At 41.9% G+C, this 16,558-nt stretch overlaps 1 protein-coding gene across 3 annotated transcripts in view; it reads left to right on the plus strand.

The window, feature by feature from the left end:
* Positions 1–16,558, plus strand: part of EXT2 (exostosin glycosyltransferase 2) — a 120,411-nt gene that overhangs the window by 59,732 nt on the left and 44,121 nt on the right. For all 3 annotated transcript variants that reach the window (XM_074997530.1, XM_074997531.1, XM_074997532.1), the window contains one exon: positions 7,890–8,079. In XM_074997530.1, the coding sequence (XP_074853631.1) occupies positions 7,890–8,079 (190 nt within the window). The remainder of the gene's footprint in view (positions 1–7,889; positions 8,080–16,558) is intronic.

Consider the following 16,558-nt stretch of genomic DNA (forward strand, 5'->3'; position numbering starts at 1 on the left):
ACAAACATCACACATTTATTTGGTTTTCTGTATTATGATTCAGTACTGTGTGTGTGTGTACATAGATGCAACTGGATTTTTTTTTCCGAATAAACTAATATTCTGCTCGTGAAAGGTACTAAAGTGACAGCTCTGGAACCATTCAACCCTTGCTACCTTTACAGAGAATACCTGCAGATGTACCAGTTAATTGCCATTTGTCGATGCAACCATTATCCGTTATAAAGTGGATGGAGATTATTAACTGACTTCACATAAATCACTAAATGTCTATAAAGTGGAAGTCATGATTTTTGGTCTCTCTCAAAGCTACATTAGACTTAATAACCTAGAATTGAAAGAATTTCCTCAGTTAAATGCTTTCCAGTGATCTAATGCAGAGATAAATTAGTCATTGCAAGTCTAGATTTTACAGATTAATCTCTCTCGCTTGCTCGCTCACTGTACCTTCCCAAAATATGCAGGTTATTGAAAAAGACAATGTTATTCTTTTCTAGTTTTACTTCAGCTGGTATTAATGGAATTCTTACAAGCCTGCTTGTAGCACAGACTGATACAAGATTTGCCCCCATTGTTATGTCTGCGGAAGAGTATTGAATGTGGTTGTTAAAAACTAGAGTTCAATAGTTACAAGTTTAATGACTGTTGAGAGAATTTTTATGTGCCAAGCAATAAGTGCACTTCTTTAGCAGAGCTCTCTGTTCTCTTGTGGAGTGACTTCCAGACAATGTTTTTTCAGTAAGGAAAGAATCTCCACCCTATTTTAACTAAAGTAATGCAAAAATGACTTTTTCTCCTAGTAACAGTAGCATAGTTGCTATTCTCTTAACAAAACCTAAGTCAGATGTTCATTTAGAGGATGGATTGTGTGTTTCAGCTAAGTGGCAAACAACTGAAGCTTTTAATGCATTTAATTTCTTAGCTGTTTGGTTGGCATTTTACATCTTACTGTTCCTGTGAATAATTTAAATCGGGGCCTGTGGGCCACATCCGGCCCATCAGCTGTTTTAATCCGGCCCTTAAGCTCCTGCTTGAGAGTGGGAGCACAAGTTTACTCTGCTCCACACATGCTGTGGCTCCCAGAAGCGGCAGTGTACTTTAAATCCAGCTCCTATGGGGAAAGGCATCCAGGGGACTACACACACTGCCCCTGCCCTAAGCATTATCCACACAGCTCCCCTTAACTGGACACCACAGCCAATGAGATCTGCAGGGTATTGCACAGAGTCACCTTCCCGCAACTCCATGTAGGAGCCAGGATATGATGTGTTGCTGCTTCCAAGAGCTGCTTGAAATAAGCACTGTCAGAGCCAGCATTCCTGAGCCATTGCTGCACCTCCACCCTCTACTCAAGTCCTTATTTCCCTCCTGCCCTCTAAACTTCTTGATCCCAGCCCAGAGCCCCTCCGGCACGCCAATCCCTTCATCCTCGACCTCACCCCAGAGCCCACTCTTGCAGTTAGATCCCTGGCCTCCTCCACTCTAGACCCAATTTTGTGAGCATACAAGGCCCTCCATACACTTTCCGTACCTGGATATGGCCCTAGGGCCAAAAACTTTGCTCACCCTGATCTGGATCCTGAGGGTTGCCACTTAGAAACTTCACTCCTTAAAGTTTAAGCAATGCAGTGTTTGTCTTATGACAGATCATGTGTACCAACTATATGATTGTTCAGACTTAAAATATTTTTTCTTGGTGAAACAAAATTTGACAGTCAAATCCTCCTCGCCTTACCTGCCAAGAGCAAAAAATCAGGATTCTCTTCTTATATGGTAAAAAGATGACATACTTATCTAATGCAGTGTGGCTGGTACCTGATGTAGAGAAAGTTGAACTTCATCTGCTTGCAATATCCTCCGTGAGAAACAGACTCCTGGACTTGGCTCTTGGCATGGAGTGGAGTTTCAGATGTTTCACTTTAATGTCTGTTGTAATTTTAAGTCCACACGCAACCTGTCTGTATCTAATATTCTAGGGTTTTTAGCGAACTTTTTTTCTTCCTTTAATCTGGAGAGATTGAAGAGAGAAGCACATACACAAATATATGCAGGGGATGTTGTTCCTTGTTCTCATGGCACTTATTTTATGCAGCGGCTAGTCTAAATTAACTCCAAAGTGATTTTTGCCTGCCATTTTATTCCTAAATGATTTTATTACCTGCTCCTTTCCCTGTAATAACCTTTCGTACTTCACAAGCTGGTCTGTATCGTTCTTCTGGAGGCTTGGAAAATGAGAGGTTTAGTCTTCATTAACAATCAATAAAAATGTGTGTAGTAGAATTTAGTCATCTTGCATGCCAAACTTCACCTTCACTATACATTCAGTCTTTTCTGGCCCTATGGCTGGGCTTTGGAACCCTGTGCCTAAACTGCAGAGAACTGTTAGCAAAAGATATACAAATAGTGCTCAGCAATTTGCTTATCTTTTGCTGACAGTTCTGTTGAAAGAAGATTTCCTGACATTTGGCCCATCCTTATGGGGCCAAATGTCGGGAAAAGCCCCTCTGCCAAGACATCCCTTTTGCCTCATGGCACAAGGTATACAAGGGATGTCGGCAGAATGCTTCTGCTTTTCCGAGAGTCGTCTGGAAAAAGCAAATGTGTTGTTTGGATGCGGCAGACTTCTGTGGTCTCCCAACAGAATTCTGAAGTCTAGATATAGCCTGGGAGACTGCTCCCAGTAGAGTTTACTGGACCTTTATTAGGAGCGGTCAAATGCTATGGTGATAAGCACCAACAGAACATCAGTACTTTGATAGATGGAGCAATTCTAAAGATCCCAGTCACTATAACAATGTAAATATTCACTTTGTTCTAAACAGCACTCACCATCCCTCTACCTCATGTGACTTCCACTGTTGCTGGAATAAATGGGAAGAGTGAAAAAAAAAGTAAAACTGAAATAAATACATCATAGAATTTAGAAAGATGAGCTGGGTGAGACAACATCTTTTGTTGAATCAACTTCTGTTGGTGAAAGACAAGCTTTCAAGGTACACGGACCTGAAGAAGCTTTCTGAATATTTTCAAAGCTTATTTCTTTCACCAACAGAAGTTGCTCCAATAAAAGACACTACCTCACTCACCTCCTCTCTCTAATATCCTGGATCAACACATTTAAAACAGCATAGAATATAATCACAGAATGTATAGAATTTACAGTTGGAGGAGGCCAGAGAGAGTAAAGTAGATCTAGTTAGACTTTAAAAAGTTATTGCATAATTTTTTATTTGAATGTAAGGGCTAAAAATTGGTGATCAGAAATCATGCTCCAGGGTACCAGCTGTTCCCATAGGTGTTCACAAGGAATTCACATGAGTAATTCTTGCATGCACTGGAAGAGCTGTGGTGTATGTGTAACAAAATATATTACAGGTTTTCATACAAAGCATAGTACTCGCTACTGATGAGAATGTACTGAATTCCACCAGCCAGTGTTTTGTGTGCAGTGGCAAAAACGCCTGTGTTTGAATCCTGTGAATTCACAGTGTAATCACTATGATTGATTCTGAGGAAGAAGAGAGGGTTAACTCCTCTGGTTTTGCCCTTTGACCACTTGAGGATGGGAAGCATGATGAAATAGTTTCTCAAAGTATTCAGTGGAAACACATCATGCATAATTGGAACAAAATAGAATAAATCAAGACTTTTTTGGTCTGGTAATTCATAATTGAAACCACATTGAGTTTAACATTGAGATTGAAAACAATTCAACCAAAATCCCCCTCCATGAAGAGGTAGGGGATAAATACATTTCTGCTTTGCTTGGTGCGTGGAAGAACTGTTTGTTTACTGTACCATTTAGTGCCTCATATTCCTTAGTCCTTGTCTCTTGGCTTTTAATGATGGTCAGTTTTCTTTGTTCAAACTGAATATGGTTTTACTAAAAAGTTTGTTTAACAATAAATATTAAGTTTGGTTGATGAAAAAACATACAGGGTGGCAAAAGGCCTTGTTCATGGGAGCAAGAGAAGCTATTTGTTATATTGTTACCAGTTTTTCCTAGTAAACTGTATCTAGGAATTGCCAACAGCCTCAAGTTCCTAGCACCCATTCCTTATCCTCCACCTTCTCTTCCTTCACATATGGACTTCTTCCCTTTGAAACCTGACAAAGTAATGTTACTCTATGAACATAAACAATTTTTACTGCTTCTTTGCTTATTGCCTACAGTTTCTCCTTTCTTTCTACTTAGGTTGTAAGCTTTTAGGGGCAGAGTCCTTATAGCATATTTTTGGTACTATACAGTGGTGGTAATGTTTAGAGTGACTAGCCAGTTATAGAATAATTGTGGTTGGATGTGATTTTTCAGATGTCAAATATATTCCAGTCCTGTATCCTAGCAAGAGTGATTTTGGTATAAATAACAAAATCCCTACCTCCCTCGCACCTAAAAAGTTAGTATCAAGTATTGTCTTAGATATCACTAATAAGAGGGTTGCCCCCGTTACCTGAACTATACTTCAGATAAAATCATGTTGCATGCAATAAGGAAGGAACAGAACAATGTTCAGTTATGTGTCTGCAGCAAGAAGAAAATGCCTTGCTGGCAAATATAAAATCTCTCTCTTCTCCCCCTTTCTCTAGTGTGAGTGTGTTTGCTTGTGGCAGTCATGCAGTAGTTTACATTCCTTATCATGGACACACTGAAGAATTGTCACACTTTACCAGCTTCAAGCCAATCTCCCCAAACCCTGTCTCACATAGAGGGTTCCCATCCTTGGGTTTTTCATGTTGTCTGTGGAGAGGCTTGCCAAACAACTGGAACTGCCAGATTGAGTGATGTGAGATTGCATTTAGAAAGCTGCCATTTGCTACCTGATACTGCTTGTCCATAAAAGTGATTCACAATAAACAAACTGTCAATCTTGGGTTAATTACCGTGGTTCCTGTAATGAATATTAGCATGGGAGGGATGAAGAGTGGAAAGGATTGCCATATCCCTAAGTGTCAACACTTTGTCATGGAAAGTGATAAATGATCTCTCCATCACTGCCTCTTACTCCTCTTTCTGACAGTGAAAGTTCAGGTGGGTACCCATCATGAGGGTTAATAGTAATGGGACTAGAACACATGTTCTCTCACCATGTTGACTTCTTCTGCTGTCGGTGATTGGGAGTAATCTTGATGCCAGGATGCACTTTGTGCCCGGCTGCCATAATAGAAATTTAATTAAGTTTCTGTTGAGCCAATTGTCTACATTGTTTGCCTTTCCCCAGCATAAGTCTGAAAGACTCAAGTAAATTATAAAGGTTTGAATTTGCCCAATTTCCTGCAGAAAGTGGGGTCAAGAGGTCTCAGACTGTAGACATACACTTCAAGCAGGCAGCAGGGGGTTTGCTCTTAATGGCACTTCAGAGATGCCTAAATGCCCTTTTGAAATATTTCTCTCAAACAAGAGGTCTTGGTTTTCTTTCCCCATTAGGATGTAAGGAGTAGACTACAAGCATTTCCTTTACTTGGCCACCACTTACCAGGGGCATAAGCTAAAATTAATCTGCTTCTTTCTGATAAATTTGAATAAATCTATATGTTTTTCCCTAAGAAGCTTCTGTAGTGCGAGTAGGATCAGTTGGAACTGACATCATGTCGTGTTAAAAACCTTAGATTGTTGCTTGTGTTAATGTTCTTTTGGCAGGGGTTGTTTGTATATGTTTTATGAAATAGCTAGCACAGTTTTAAATGTTAAAAAAGTAGTTTCAGAGATGATGGAAAGGATTAATCCTAGCAAAATATACTATTTACTGTTTCTATTACTGTAGTGCCTATGAGCTTGAATCATGGACTGGGACCCCCTTGTTCTTGATGCTAACACAATCAAGTAAGATATACGACAGCTAGAAAGAGCGTGCACAATAGAGGAAACTTCACATGGGTACTCTTAACTTGGATGGTGGCTGTCACCATAAAATAATAAAAAGGATATTGTCTGTAAGATTACTTCACCAGTTATTTTCTCTGGCTGAGGACAAATGTAGGATTTTTTTGGCTCTATACTGATTATGCAGCTAAACCAGTGCTACAGGTATTAATAGAGGCAGGCTTGTGTGGGATGCAAAAAAGATTCTCGCCATTAAAAGGATCATTTGGAGAAGGTGGGAAATTGGGGAAAACTTTATATTCAGGATCTCTGAGAGAAAAAGTGTACTTTTTGAAGTTGCTCATTAAAGGTCTAATGAGTTAGATTATGCTCTATTCAAGTTTAGGTTGTGATTCACTGTAGAGGTTCTTGGGACGAGTCCATAATCAGCAGGTTCTACCTCTGCTCTTCACATCCCTTTTCATAGTGAAGAAAATGAGTGTAAAAATCTGGCATTACAGAAAACGTGAGCATCTGCAATCTGAGAGCTATTGGTACACATGTATCAGAGGGGTAGCCGAGTTAGGCTGTATCTTCAAAAACAACAGGAAGTCCTGTGGCACCTTATAGACGAATATATATGTTTTCTGATGAAGTGTGTCTTTACCCATGATATCTTATGCTCTAAAATATTTGTTCGTCTATAAGTTGCCATAGGACTTCTTATTGATACACATGTCAACTACTACTGTCACCAAGACTGATGAGTAGGTACGCAGGTTATTTTAGTAGGGTTAAATGTCATCAGGTAAGGTGGGTAAGGCAGCCATCTTTGAAGTGTGAGGAAAAAGGACTAAAGATTCTTTGAGGAAATAGTGAGGCTCGATACCTCCTTCCAGCGAACATGAGATGATAAGCTTGATACATGAAGTTTGTTTTCCTCCCAGTATTAGCAGAATTATATTATGTATTTAACTGGGGTTTCTTACTGTGGTGCAGGAAAGTGTAGGCAGTTACTGGGCGGTGTTTCTAGACTATTAGAAGTGTTTCTAATTCTTTGTTTGTTGAGATTCAAAGGCTTCCCTGCCAAATGGTCACATCTTCTCCTTTCCCAAATCAAAAACCTTTTCTTCCCTCATCCACAAATAAGGGTGTTTTTTTTCCGCCTCTGCTTCTCTGTCCCAGCCTTGATGTCAGCCTTGATGTCTGAATAGTGAGCTGGAATGAAAAAGTTAAGAGTCAAAATGCCCGTAGTTTCATTGCTATCTTATGGTTCCTTTGCAGCTGCCTCCCTCCACATCTTTGGCTCCAAATGTAGTTGGCACACTCAATGAGAACAGAGTTGTCTGTCTTGTCTCTTGCCAACTGAGCTGGCTTCCTTATGCTGGCAGTGCATTGAAATAAGAGCCTTAAAGTCTTAAAAGGGACACCCTAGTTAGAATTCAGATGGAATAAATAACTCTCTGAAATTGTTCCTGGCATCTCTCATAAAGTTTTTTATTTAACTGTGTAATAGCTTTTCTTTCACGCAGAATAAAACTAGTTTTGTTGAAGTTAATATTTTATCCCTCTTTTTTTTACAATGTCAGCGTTTATCTTTTTTATTTGTGTGCCCACCTGGTGCCAAGATTATGCATTTACTGTTTTTTATTCTATTTCCACTCTGAGCTGGTTCATAGCTTGTTGGCCCTTTAGACTATAAAAATAAAATACTTTCGAGCAAAGAGTAGCAAATGAGAATCAAGCCCTGCTAGCTGGGTTTTAAGGGCCTCTTGGTTCCCTTTCCCATAAGTCTTTTCATCCCTTCCATACCCTTTTTTGAAGCCCCTTACTGCATAGAAAGCCCTTATCAGTCACTGACAGAAATTCCCTTTGGGAAGTGGGATTGGCGTGAAGATTTTAAGGAGCTATGAATTATGAAATAGAAAACAGGAGGTTTTTGAAAGGCTACTTTTTCCAAGGGTGTTGACCAAAGAGACATACCTTAGCTAAATTCCAGCTCTGGTGCTTACATTCTGATTGCCTGCATCCCCCACTTTATAGTTTTAATTGGCCCTGGTCTGATCCAATATCCTCTGTGCTTTTACAGAAATGGAGCAGCGTGAGCAACCCCCTCTTCCTTCCATTGATCCCACCACAGTCTCAAGGCTTCACTGCTATCGTCTTGACATATGACAGGGTGGAAAGCCTATTCCGAGTCATCACTGAGGTGTCGAAGGTGCCCAGTCTATCCAAGCTGTTAGTCGTTTGGAACAATCAGAATAAGAATCCACCAGAAGGTAAGGCATTCATGATGGAGTGGGGTGGTATGTGTTCTAATACATCTACTGTACATCTACTGCAATAAATCCTTTCTTCTATGTATTTTTAAACATAAAACTATTTAAAAGTGCTTCACAATTAATACTTTTCAAATAAAAAAAGTAGCACCCTTTCATGAAACCACTTTTTTTAAACTGCAAAATACAAAAGGCCAAATTACACTTTTAGAAAAGGACATGTGTTCATGTTGCCATTACAAGCTGCTGACTCAGTAGCAAGCCATGCAGATTTCTCAGTGGAGGGTTTTTCTCCAAAAACCACAAAAGGCTGAACAAATGTCATTAACATGGCTTGGTGGGGGTGGCGGGGAGGCTATAATTTGCCTACACTCATTTGATTTTTCTCTCCAGACACTATTAATCACAGTAAACACTTGTTCCACTAAGCTGTTTGTTATTGGTAAACCCAGAACAAATTTGACTTGATGCAGCAATGTAGCTTGGACATTTTGTGGTTATAAAATAAATGAGCATTTTGACTGATGAAATAAAAATCTTGAGCATACTGGATGGTCCACAAAGATGTTTCTGTGATATCAGGATATCAAGTGAAAACTCTGAGACTGTCCCAGGAAAAGAGAGGTGGATGGTATCTTCATTTAAATAATTATATTTAAAACCCAGATGATTCTATTTATATCTGTGATGAGCCAATCTCATGGGGTGTATCTACATGAGCCCCCTCCTTTCGGAAGGGACATGCTAATGAGGGAGTTTGGAAGATGTTAATGAGGCACTGCCATGAATATGCAGCATCTAGTTAGCATAACAGTGGTCAGGCAATTTGAAAGTGCCACTTTCAAATTGCATGCCGCCGGTGTAGCCTGCAGTCTTTTGAAAGGATCCCCCAGTCTTCAAAAGCCCCTTCTTCCTAACACCAGATATCTTTTGAATCGCCGCGGCCGCCATTAGTGTCTTCTGAACTCCCTCATTATCATGCACCTTCCTAAAGGAGGGGGCTCATGTAGACACACTCAAGGTGTTTGGAGAACTTTTGAATTTCACACTTATTTTGAGTTCATGGGGTTTATAAAATTGTTTAATGCTCATGAACCATTTTTGTACTCATCTAAATCCATATTTTTTCAAGGCAGATTTGGTTGCAGTAGCATGCTAAAGAGATGTTTGTGCTATGTATTGGAGGTAAAGAGCCATCTGCCCCACAATCAGAACACGAGTGGGTGCCCTATATACAGTGTCTATTCAGAATTTTTCTCTTCCTTCTCTTTCCTTTGCTTGCAAGCTTTCTGTATTTTTACTTGGTTTTCTGCTCTCTTACCGCATTGAATTATTTCCTCTGATCTCTGTTCTCTTTGTTCAGTCGTTCCTAATGTGAATGTGAACTCTATGATATGACCATGCAAATTAAACTTTCCAGTCCACAATATCTAAGCAATTTTGAGTTCAAGTAGAATAGGGTTATTTCTGTCTAGCTAATACTACTTTGGCATCTTCCCTGAAATATGAAAGAGATGCTCTTTGGGCAAGAGTGTGTCCTCTAACAAGAATAAGTGTTCTAAAATATTAAATTTATATTTGTTGAATCCTGTGAATTTATTACTAAACTATTTTCTGTCTCCAGTAGCCAACAGAGTGAATCTTTAAGACAACTCACTGGCTTTGTAAGAATGTACTGACAACCTGAGTGATTCTGCCTCCTTATATTCTTGTTCCAATTTAAATTGGATGCAGTATTCATTTCTTGTCACAAACTATTGTTTAGAACTGTTGTGTAAAACAGACCAAATGTGGTTGTCTGTCACTGACAAGTACAGTGAACTGATTCTTACATTTATCTGTGTTTCGTAAATTAGTTTAGAATCTTTAGAGATTAGAAGTGTGACATATAAATGGAAGGTGCTGTTTTTGTGTACTCTGAAGTTTTTTATTGCAAACAAATACATAACACTTGGTTTAGCTATTACTCCAGGGGGGTAAGTGCTGCACACGCTGCAAATATAACAAAAAACCTTGCTTTCTACCTCAAATAGGTTGTTTCTCTATATTCTTTCCTCTAAGGCAGGTGAAGGAGAATTGAAACAAACTGTTCATTTGAAACCTTATATTAATAAGCATTTTTAATAATTGTTGAGATGAATATTCTTTTTACAAGCATATTAACTTTTTTGTGTTCCTTATGTTTGCTGAGACATTATTAAATCATAAATCATTATCTCCAAAAAGCGTTCACTTGCCTAGGAGCCTCATGATCATAGGTCCCATCTGAGAGCTTTGGCTATTGGGCTCTTATGTTTAAACTAGTCTTGGCATTGTAGTAAAAATGTGTTTTTATAAATTCGTTCTCATGGGGCTCTTGTCTTCCCTCCCTCTGCCTTTGTCCATTTATTTTTAACACTTTGAGAACCCATGTAATCTCCTGGACTGCAGCTGAGGAGGGGGCAGTTTGATTAAGTTAATTTAATTTATGTTAATACAGATTCATGCAGTGCGTTCCACTTGGCTCTTCAGTGGTGAAGCAGGCCTTGGCTGCACTTAGTCACTTGTTCAGTCTATCTATTAGCGATTCTAATCCTTGAACTTCAAAGCTTTTGCCATTTATAGCCTATTAAAGCCAGGAAGTTTCTGATGGATTAGGGCAAGGAATGAGTTTGAAGTTTGTAATGTGCACCACTGTCACTGATAAGGTCTAGTTTATTACCCTATGGTAGTATCAGCACTTTTATGGCTATTCTCTTTTAATTGGTTATGGTAAAGCTGGGACAGTTAACCTGTTAGTGCATCAACTGCAGGATTTCCTGGTCATTGCCATATAGGGGACACATTTCTGGGTCTGCTGTGCAAAGGGAAATCAGGGCTTCTGCTGTCAAAGCCAGTGGGTTTTTCAGTTTGCATAAGTGGTGGCTAGGATGAGAACATCAAAGTGATTTTTGCTTGTGATGACCTGCAGTAAATTCAGATTTGAACCAAGCTCTCCAGAGGCATGGTTAGTGTGGTGCTACACAAGCAATTCACCTAACTGTTTTTTCCTAGCTCATGTCAGCTCCAAATGTGTTTTCTGCTTAAAATTGTCAGTCACTTTGTGACTGAATTGTACCATCAAGGGTTTTGTGTTTGCACAGAAGATCATATAACTTAACCATCACAAAGAAAACAAATTCTCTTCTCTTGAGCTAAACTCTCATGGGGTATCTGTGTTAGTCTAGAATTTCAAAAACAACAAGCAGTCCTATGGCACATTAGAAACTGACAATTTTATTAGGTCATGAGCTTTCATGGGTAAATCCCACTTCATCAGATGGGTGGGTTTACCCATGAAAGCCCACAACCTGTAAATTTGTTAGTTTCTTGACCTAAGAAAGGAAAAGGTTAAATGAAATGCAAATTTTAAAATCTCTGGAAATGTTTTTAATGGATCACATATTTGTCTGAAATGTGCCTTTATAGCATGGGTGTCCAACCTTTTGGCTTGCCTGGGCCACACTGAGTGAAGAGGAATTGTCTTGGGCCGCATATAAAATATATAATATAGTTAATGTATATAAATCACATAATAATGTTAAAAATTTACGATCTTGTGGGGCCGCATTACTAGCTGTCCAGGGCTGCATGCAGCCCGCGGGCCGCGGGTTGGACACGCCTGCTTTATAGAATCCAAACCTGACTGCTATAGATTTAGGAACAATGCAGATTAAAAATACATTTGCAAAGCTGCCACAATGCTCAGTAGTTGCCCCCATCCCAAAAATACTACAGTCCTCTTCAGTCAGGTCCCTTCACTCCCATAATTAATGGCCTAAGTAGAAAGATAAACTTTGCAAAGGATCCTAAAAGTCTACCACAACACACTCTGTCAGACCAAAGGTTGAAAGTGAACTTCAGACAAGGGGCTTCTCCCAGGAATGGACTGTCTTTTTGGTTCCAATATAAGAATCTGAAACTGATTTTAATTGCTTGATTAGGGGACACTAGGGATTGGCAGGATGCATGCTTTAGGGACAGATGTCATCTCAGATATGTGGGACCCAAACTTTTTGACCAGTATAGTTAAGATGGTATACTGAAACTGCAACTGATGTTACCTCTTCAGAACTGTCCCAGATTGATCTGTCAGTAGAGGAGATTTTGGTATAATTAGATAAATTAAATAGTAGTCAGTCACCAGGATCAGATCATATTCCCTCAGGAGTTTTGAAGGAACTCCCATATGTAATTTCTGTACTAATACCTGTGGTGTGTAACCTGTAATTTAAATCAGCTTCTCTACCAGAAGACTGGATAATAGCTAATGTGTCATCAAATTTTTAGCAACAGAGAGGTAGCTGTATTACTCTGTATCCTAATAAAACAAAAAAGCAGTCATGTAGCACTTGAAAGACTAACTATTAGGTGATGAGCTTTCATGGGGCAGATCCACTTTTCCAGATCTAAACAAGTGGGTCTGCCCCACAAAACTTCATCACCTAATAAATTATTTTGTTAGTCTTTAAAGTGCTACATGACTGCTTTTTTGTTTTACAAAATTTTTAATGAACCTCCATAGGCAATCCTAGGAATTACAGGTCTGTAAGCCTAACTTCAGTATCAGAAAAATAGGTTGAATGTATAGTAAGGAACAAAAATGTCAGACAGAGATGAACATGATTTCTCCGGGAAGAGTAAACACAGCTTTTGTAAAGAGAAATTATGCTACATTAATATGTTAAAAATCTTAGAGAGAGGTCAACAAACACGTAGAGAAGCATGATCTGATGGACTTAGTTTACTTAGAGTTTCAGAAAGGCTTTTACAAGTTCCCTTGCCAAAGGCTTAAGCAAAAGGAGTAAGCCATGGGATAAGAGGAAGGCCATCTTCTGTTTAAAACACAGGAATCACACTGTAAGAATAAATGGTCAGTTTTCAGACTGGAGAGAGGTGGGTAGTGGTGTCCCTGAAGATCTGTACTGGGACAAGTGCTGTTCAACATATTCATAAATGATCTGGAAAAGAAGGTAAGCAGTGAGGTGGCACAATTTGCACACAATTTGCTGTGGAGGCCCTTTGTTCAAAAGAGCAGTCCTCCTGCTGCTGGAGTTTTCGATCCCTGGCCCCTTCTTTTGAAAGACTGGGGTCTGTGTGGACATGCTCTTTCAAAGGAAGACTTTCCAGAAGAGATCTTCTGGAAGATCATCTTTTGAAAAATCACTGTAGTGTAGACACAGCCCAGCAAATTCAGTAGGTTGTGAGCTTTTGTGGGTAAGAGCCACTTCTGTCTTATCCATGAAAGCTCATGACCTAATAATTTATTAGTCTTCAAGGTGCTGCAGGACTGCTTGTTATTTGTGAAGCTACAGACTAATATTGCTACCCCCTGAGATGTAATGATCATACTTTATATACTGTATTCTCACTAAACACTTTTCATCTGAGCATCTCAAAACACCTCACAAAACACACCCTATCAAGTAGGTGGTTTTAGAAGTTGAGATAAAGAAGAGATAAAGTGTGGTGTTCAAGGTCATACAGTGAATCATTTTTCTTCTTTGAGTGATTGTTCATGTTGATTCCATTGTAGGTGTCTGTGCTCTCTACATGCACTGGCACTGGAAAATTTGCCTTCAGTGGTGTCTGCAGGAGACTGGCTCTGGTGCCCTCTGGAGTAATGTGTGTATGCACTGGTATAAGGGGTGCTGCTGGCTGCCCCCCTGTCTCAGTTTCTTCATGCCACCAATGACAATGCTGGAACATCTCCTTGCCTCAGCAAGCTTTTCTTCCCAACTGTGCCTAGTTGTAAATCACTCTGTGTGTGTCTGCACTAGGAACTAACTTCAAAGTTAACTTCCAAGTTAGGCACTATATTGAAGTAGCCATCAGAGAGTCTACGCACATTTTTCCCTTACTTTGAAGTCCTTACTCCATTCTTGGGAATGGACTAGTCTAACTTTGAAGTAAGGTGTGTGTAGATGCTCTGCTTTGAAGTTGCTTACTTCAAAGTACAACTTCAAAGTAAGCAACTTCAGAGTTATTTTTGTAATGTAGACACAGCCTGTATGTAGTAGGGCTCAAAAATTGTGGTTAATCACAGTTTTAATTGTACTGTTAAGCAACAGAATGCCATTTGAAATGTATCAAGTATTTTGGATGCTTTTCTACATTTCCAAGTATATTGATTTCAGTTACAACACAGCATACAAAGTGTACAGTGCTTACTTTATGTTATCTTTATTATAAATATTTGCATTTTAAAAATGGTAATCAAAATAGTATTTTTCAGTTCACCTCATACAAGCACTGTAGTGCCATCTCTTTATTGTAAAATTGCAACTTATAAATGTACAGATTTCTGATATGTAATGGCACTAAAGCGATGTAAAGTTTTAGAGCCTACAAGTCCACTCAGTTCCATTCCTTGTTCAGCCACTTGTTAAAACAAACAAATTTGTTTACATTTAGAGGTGATAATGTACCTGCCTTCTTATTTACCATGTTGCCTGAAAGCTCTTTATTGTGATAGCTTTGAGGATGAAGGGCCTTCTGGTGGCTTCTCAGAGGATTTCTACTTGGATCATCATCTTTGTCTGTATTTGTTACGAGGTAGCACAGACAGTGCCTCTACTGATAGTTTGACAAGGGCACAGGTGACTTCAGCTGTTTTCCTAATACCTGTCACTGTCTAGGACATCTGCAGGGTCATGGTGTGGTCTTCAGTACCCACATTCATGATGCATTATGCCATGACCCAGCAAGGCAGAGATGACATTTTCTACCTCTGATAGGACATCTCCCTTCTTCTATTCTTCTTCGAGTGTCCCCATGGGTGCTCCACATTAGGTGTCGGGCTCGCCCGGCGCCGCAGATCGGATCTTCCAAGCAGTTTCTGCCGGACCGCGCATGCGCCGGTGTGCGCCGCTCCCCCGCGCGCTCCCGGCCATGTGCGCGATCCGGTCCCCGCCAGTTCCTCTTAACTGCCGTCGGCTGCAGACGGAATCCAACTAGGCTAAGGCCAAGTAGTGTATTCAACGGCTTTATCTGTTTTTTCTTAAAGTTTTTTCAGGCACTTAGGCTACTATGAGCTAGCCGGTTGTTATTTTGTAAAAAAAAAAGAAAAAAACCAACAACGAACAAGCTAGGAGAGGGACAGCTCAGCCAGTCCCAGTAACAAGCGCCGGAGGCCAGGAGCTAGGGCTATCAGCCCTCCTGCTAAGGCAGGCCATCGGACGGGGAAAACGGCACAAAGAAGGTGCTAAGTACCCACTTAAAAACACAAAGACTCACCAACAATGTCCTCTTCAGGCTTTAAAAAAAAAAAAAAAAAAAAAAAAAAAATGCTGCTTTTCGACAAGGCCCTCCAGCCAGAAGCGCCGGAGCGGCCGCAGCAGGAGGGACCCTCCGGGGCCCTTAAAAGGAAAGCTGCCTCCCTCACCCCATCAGCGCAGAAACGGAGGAAAGTATCTCCAACCCGATCCCTGCCGGCAGCAACAGCGAGCGGGACGGGAGGAGCAAGCAGCCCCCAGCCGCAGCAACAGCTGATCGGCGGCGGCACGGAGAGCCACGTGGAAGCGGCTCAGCCTCCAATACTCAGCCAGCCGCCCCGCACCACAGGCAGGGCGGCGGCTAAGCAAACGCCGGTACTGGCGGCACCGCAGGCAGCGGCACCGACCCCGGGGAACCGGCGGTGCAGAGCGCGCAGGCACGCAGCCTGCCGGCACCGGAGGACACCGCACATGCGGCATCGCCCTCGAGCGTGCCGAGCTCGGTGCGGACGGGGCCGGAATCCCCTGTATGCTCCCCAGCCCGATCCCTGCCGGCAGCAACAGCGAGCGGGACGGGAGGAGCGAGCAGCTCCCAGCCGCAGCAACAGCTGATCGGCGGCGGCACGGAGAGCCACGTGGAAGCAGCTCAGCCTCCGATAATCAGCCAGCCGCCCCGCACTGCAGGCAGGGCGGCGGCTAAACAAGCGCTGGTACCAGCGGCACCGCGGGCAGCGGCACCGACCCCTGGGGAACCGGCGGTGCAGAGCGCGCAGGCACGTAGCCTGCCGGCACTGGAGGACACCGCACGTGCGGCACCGCCCTTGAGCGTGCCGAGCTCGGTGCGGACGCCGGAATGCCCTGTATGCCCCCCAGCCCGATCCCTGCCGGCAGCAACAACGAGCGGGACGGGAGGAGCGAGCAGCCCCCAGCCGCAGCAACAGCTGATCGGCGGCGGCACGGAGAGCCACGTGCAAGCGGCTCACCCTTCGATAATCAGCCAGCCGCCCCGCACCGCAGGCAGGGCGGCGGCTAAACAAGCGCCGGTACCACCGACCCCCGGAAAACCGGCGGTGCAGAGCGCGCAGGCACGCAGCCTGCCGGCACCGAAGGACACCGCACATGCGGCACCGACTTCGAGTGTGCCGAGCTCGGTGCGGACGGGGCCGGGATCTCCTGTATGTCAGGGGCGGAGTTACCTCCTCAAGGGAGGGGGAAGACTGCACACAAGAGGAGGCATTGCAGCCCCT

The sequence above is a fragment of the Carettochelys insculpta genome, chromosome 6, assembly GCF_033958435.1.
Source record: "Carettochelys insculpta isolate YL-2023 chromosome 6, ASM3395843v1, whole genome shotgun sequence".
In the NCBI taxonomy this organism is placed as follows: domain Eukaryota; kingdom Metazoa; phylum Chordata; order Testudines; family Carettochelyidae; genus Carettochelys; species Carettochelys insculpta.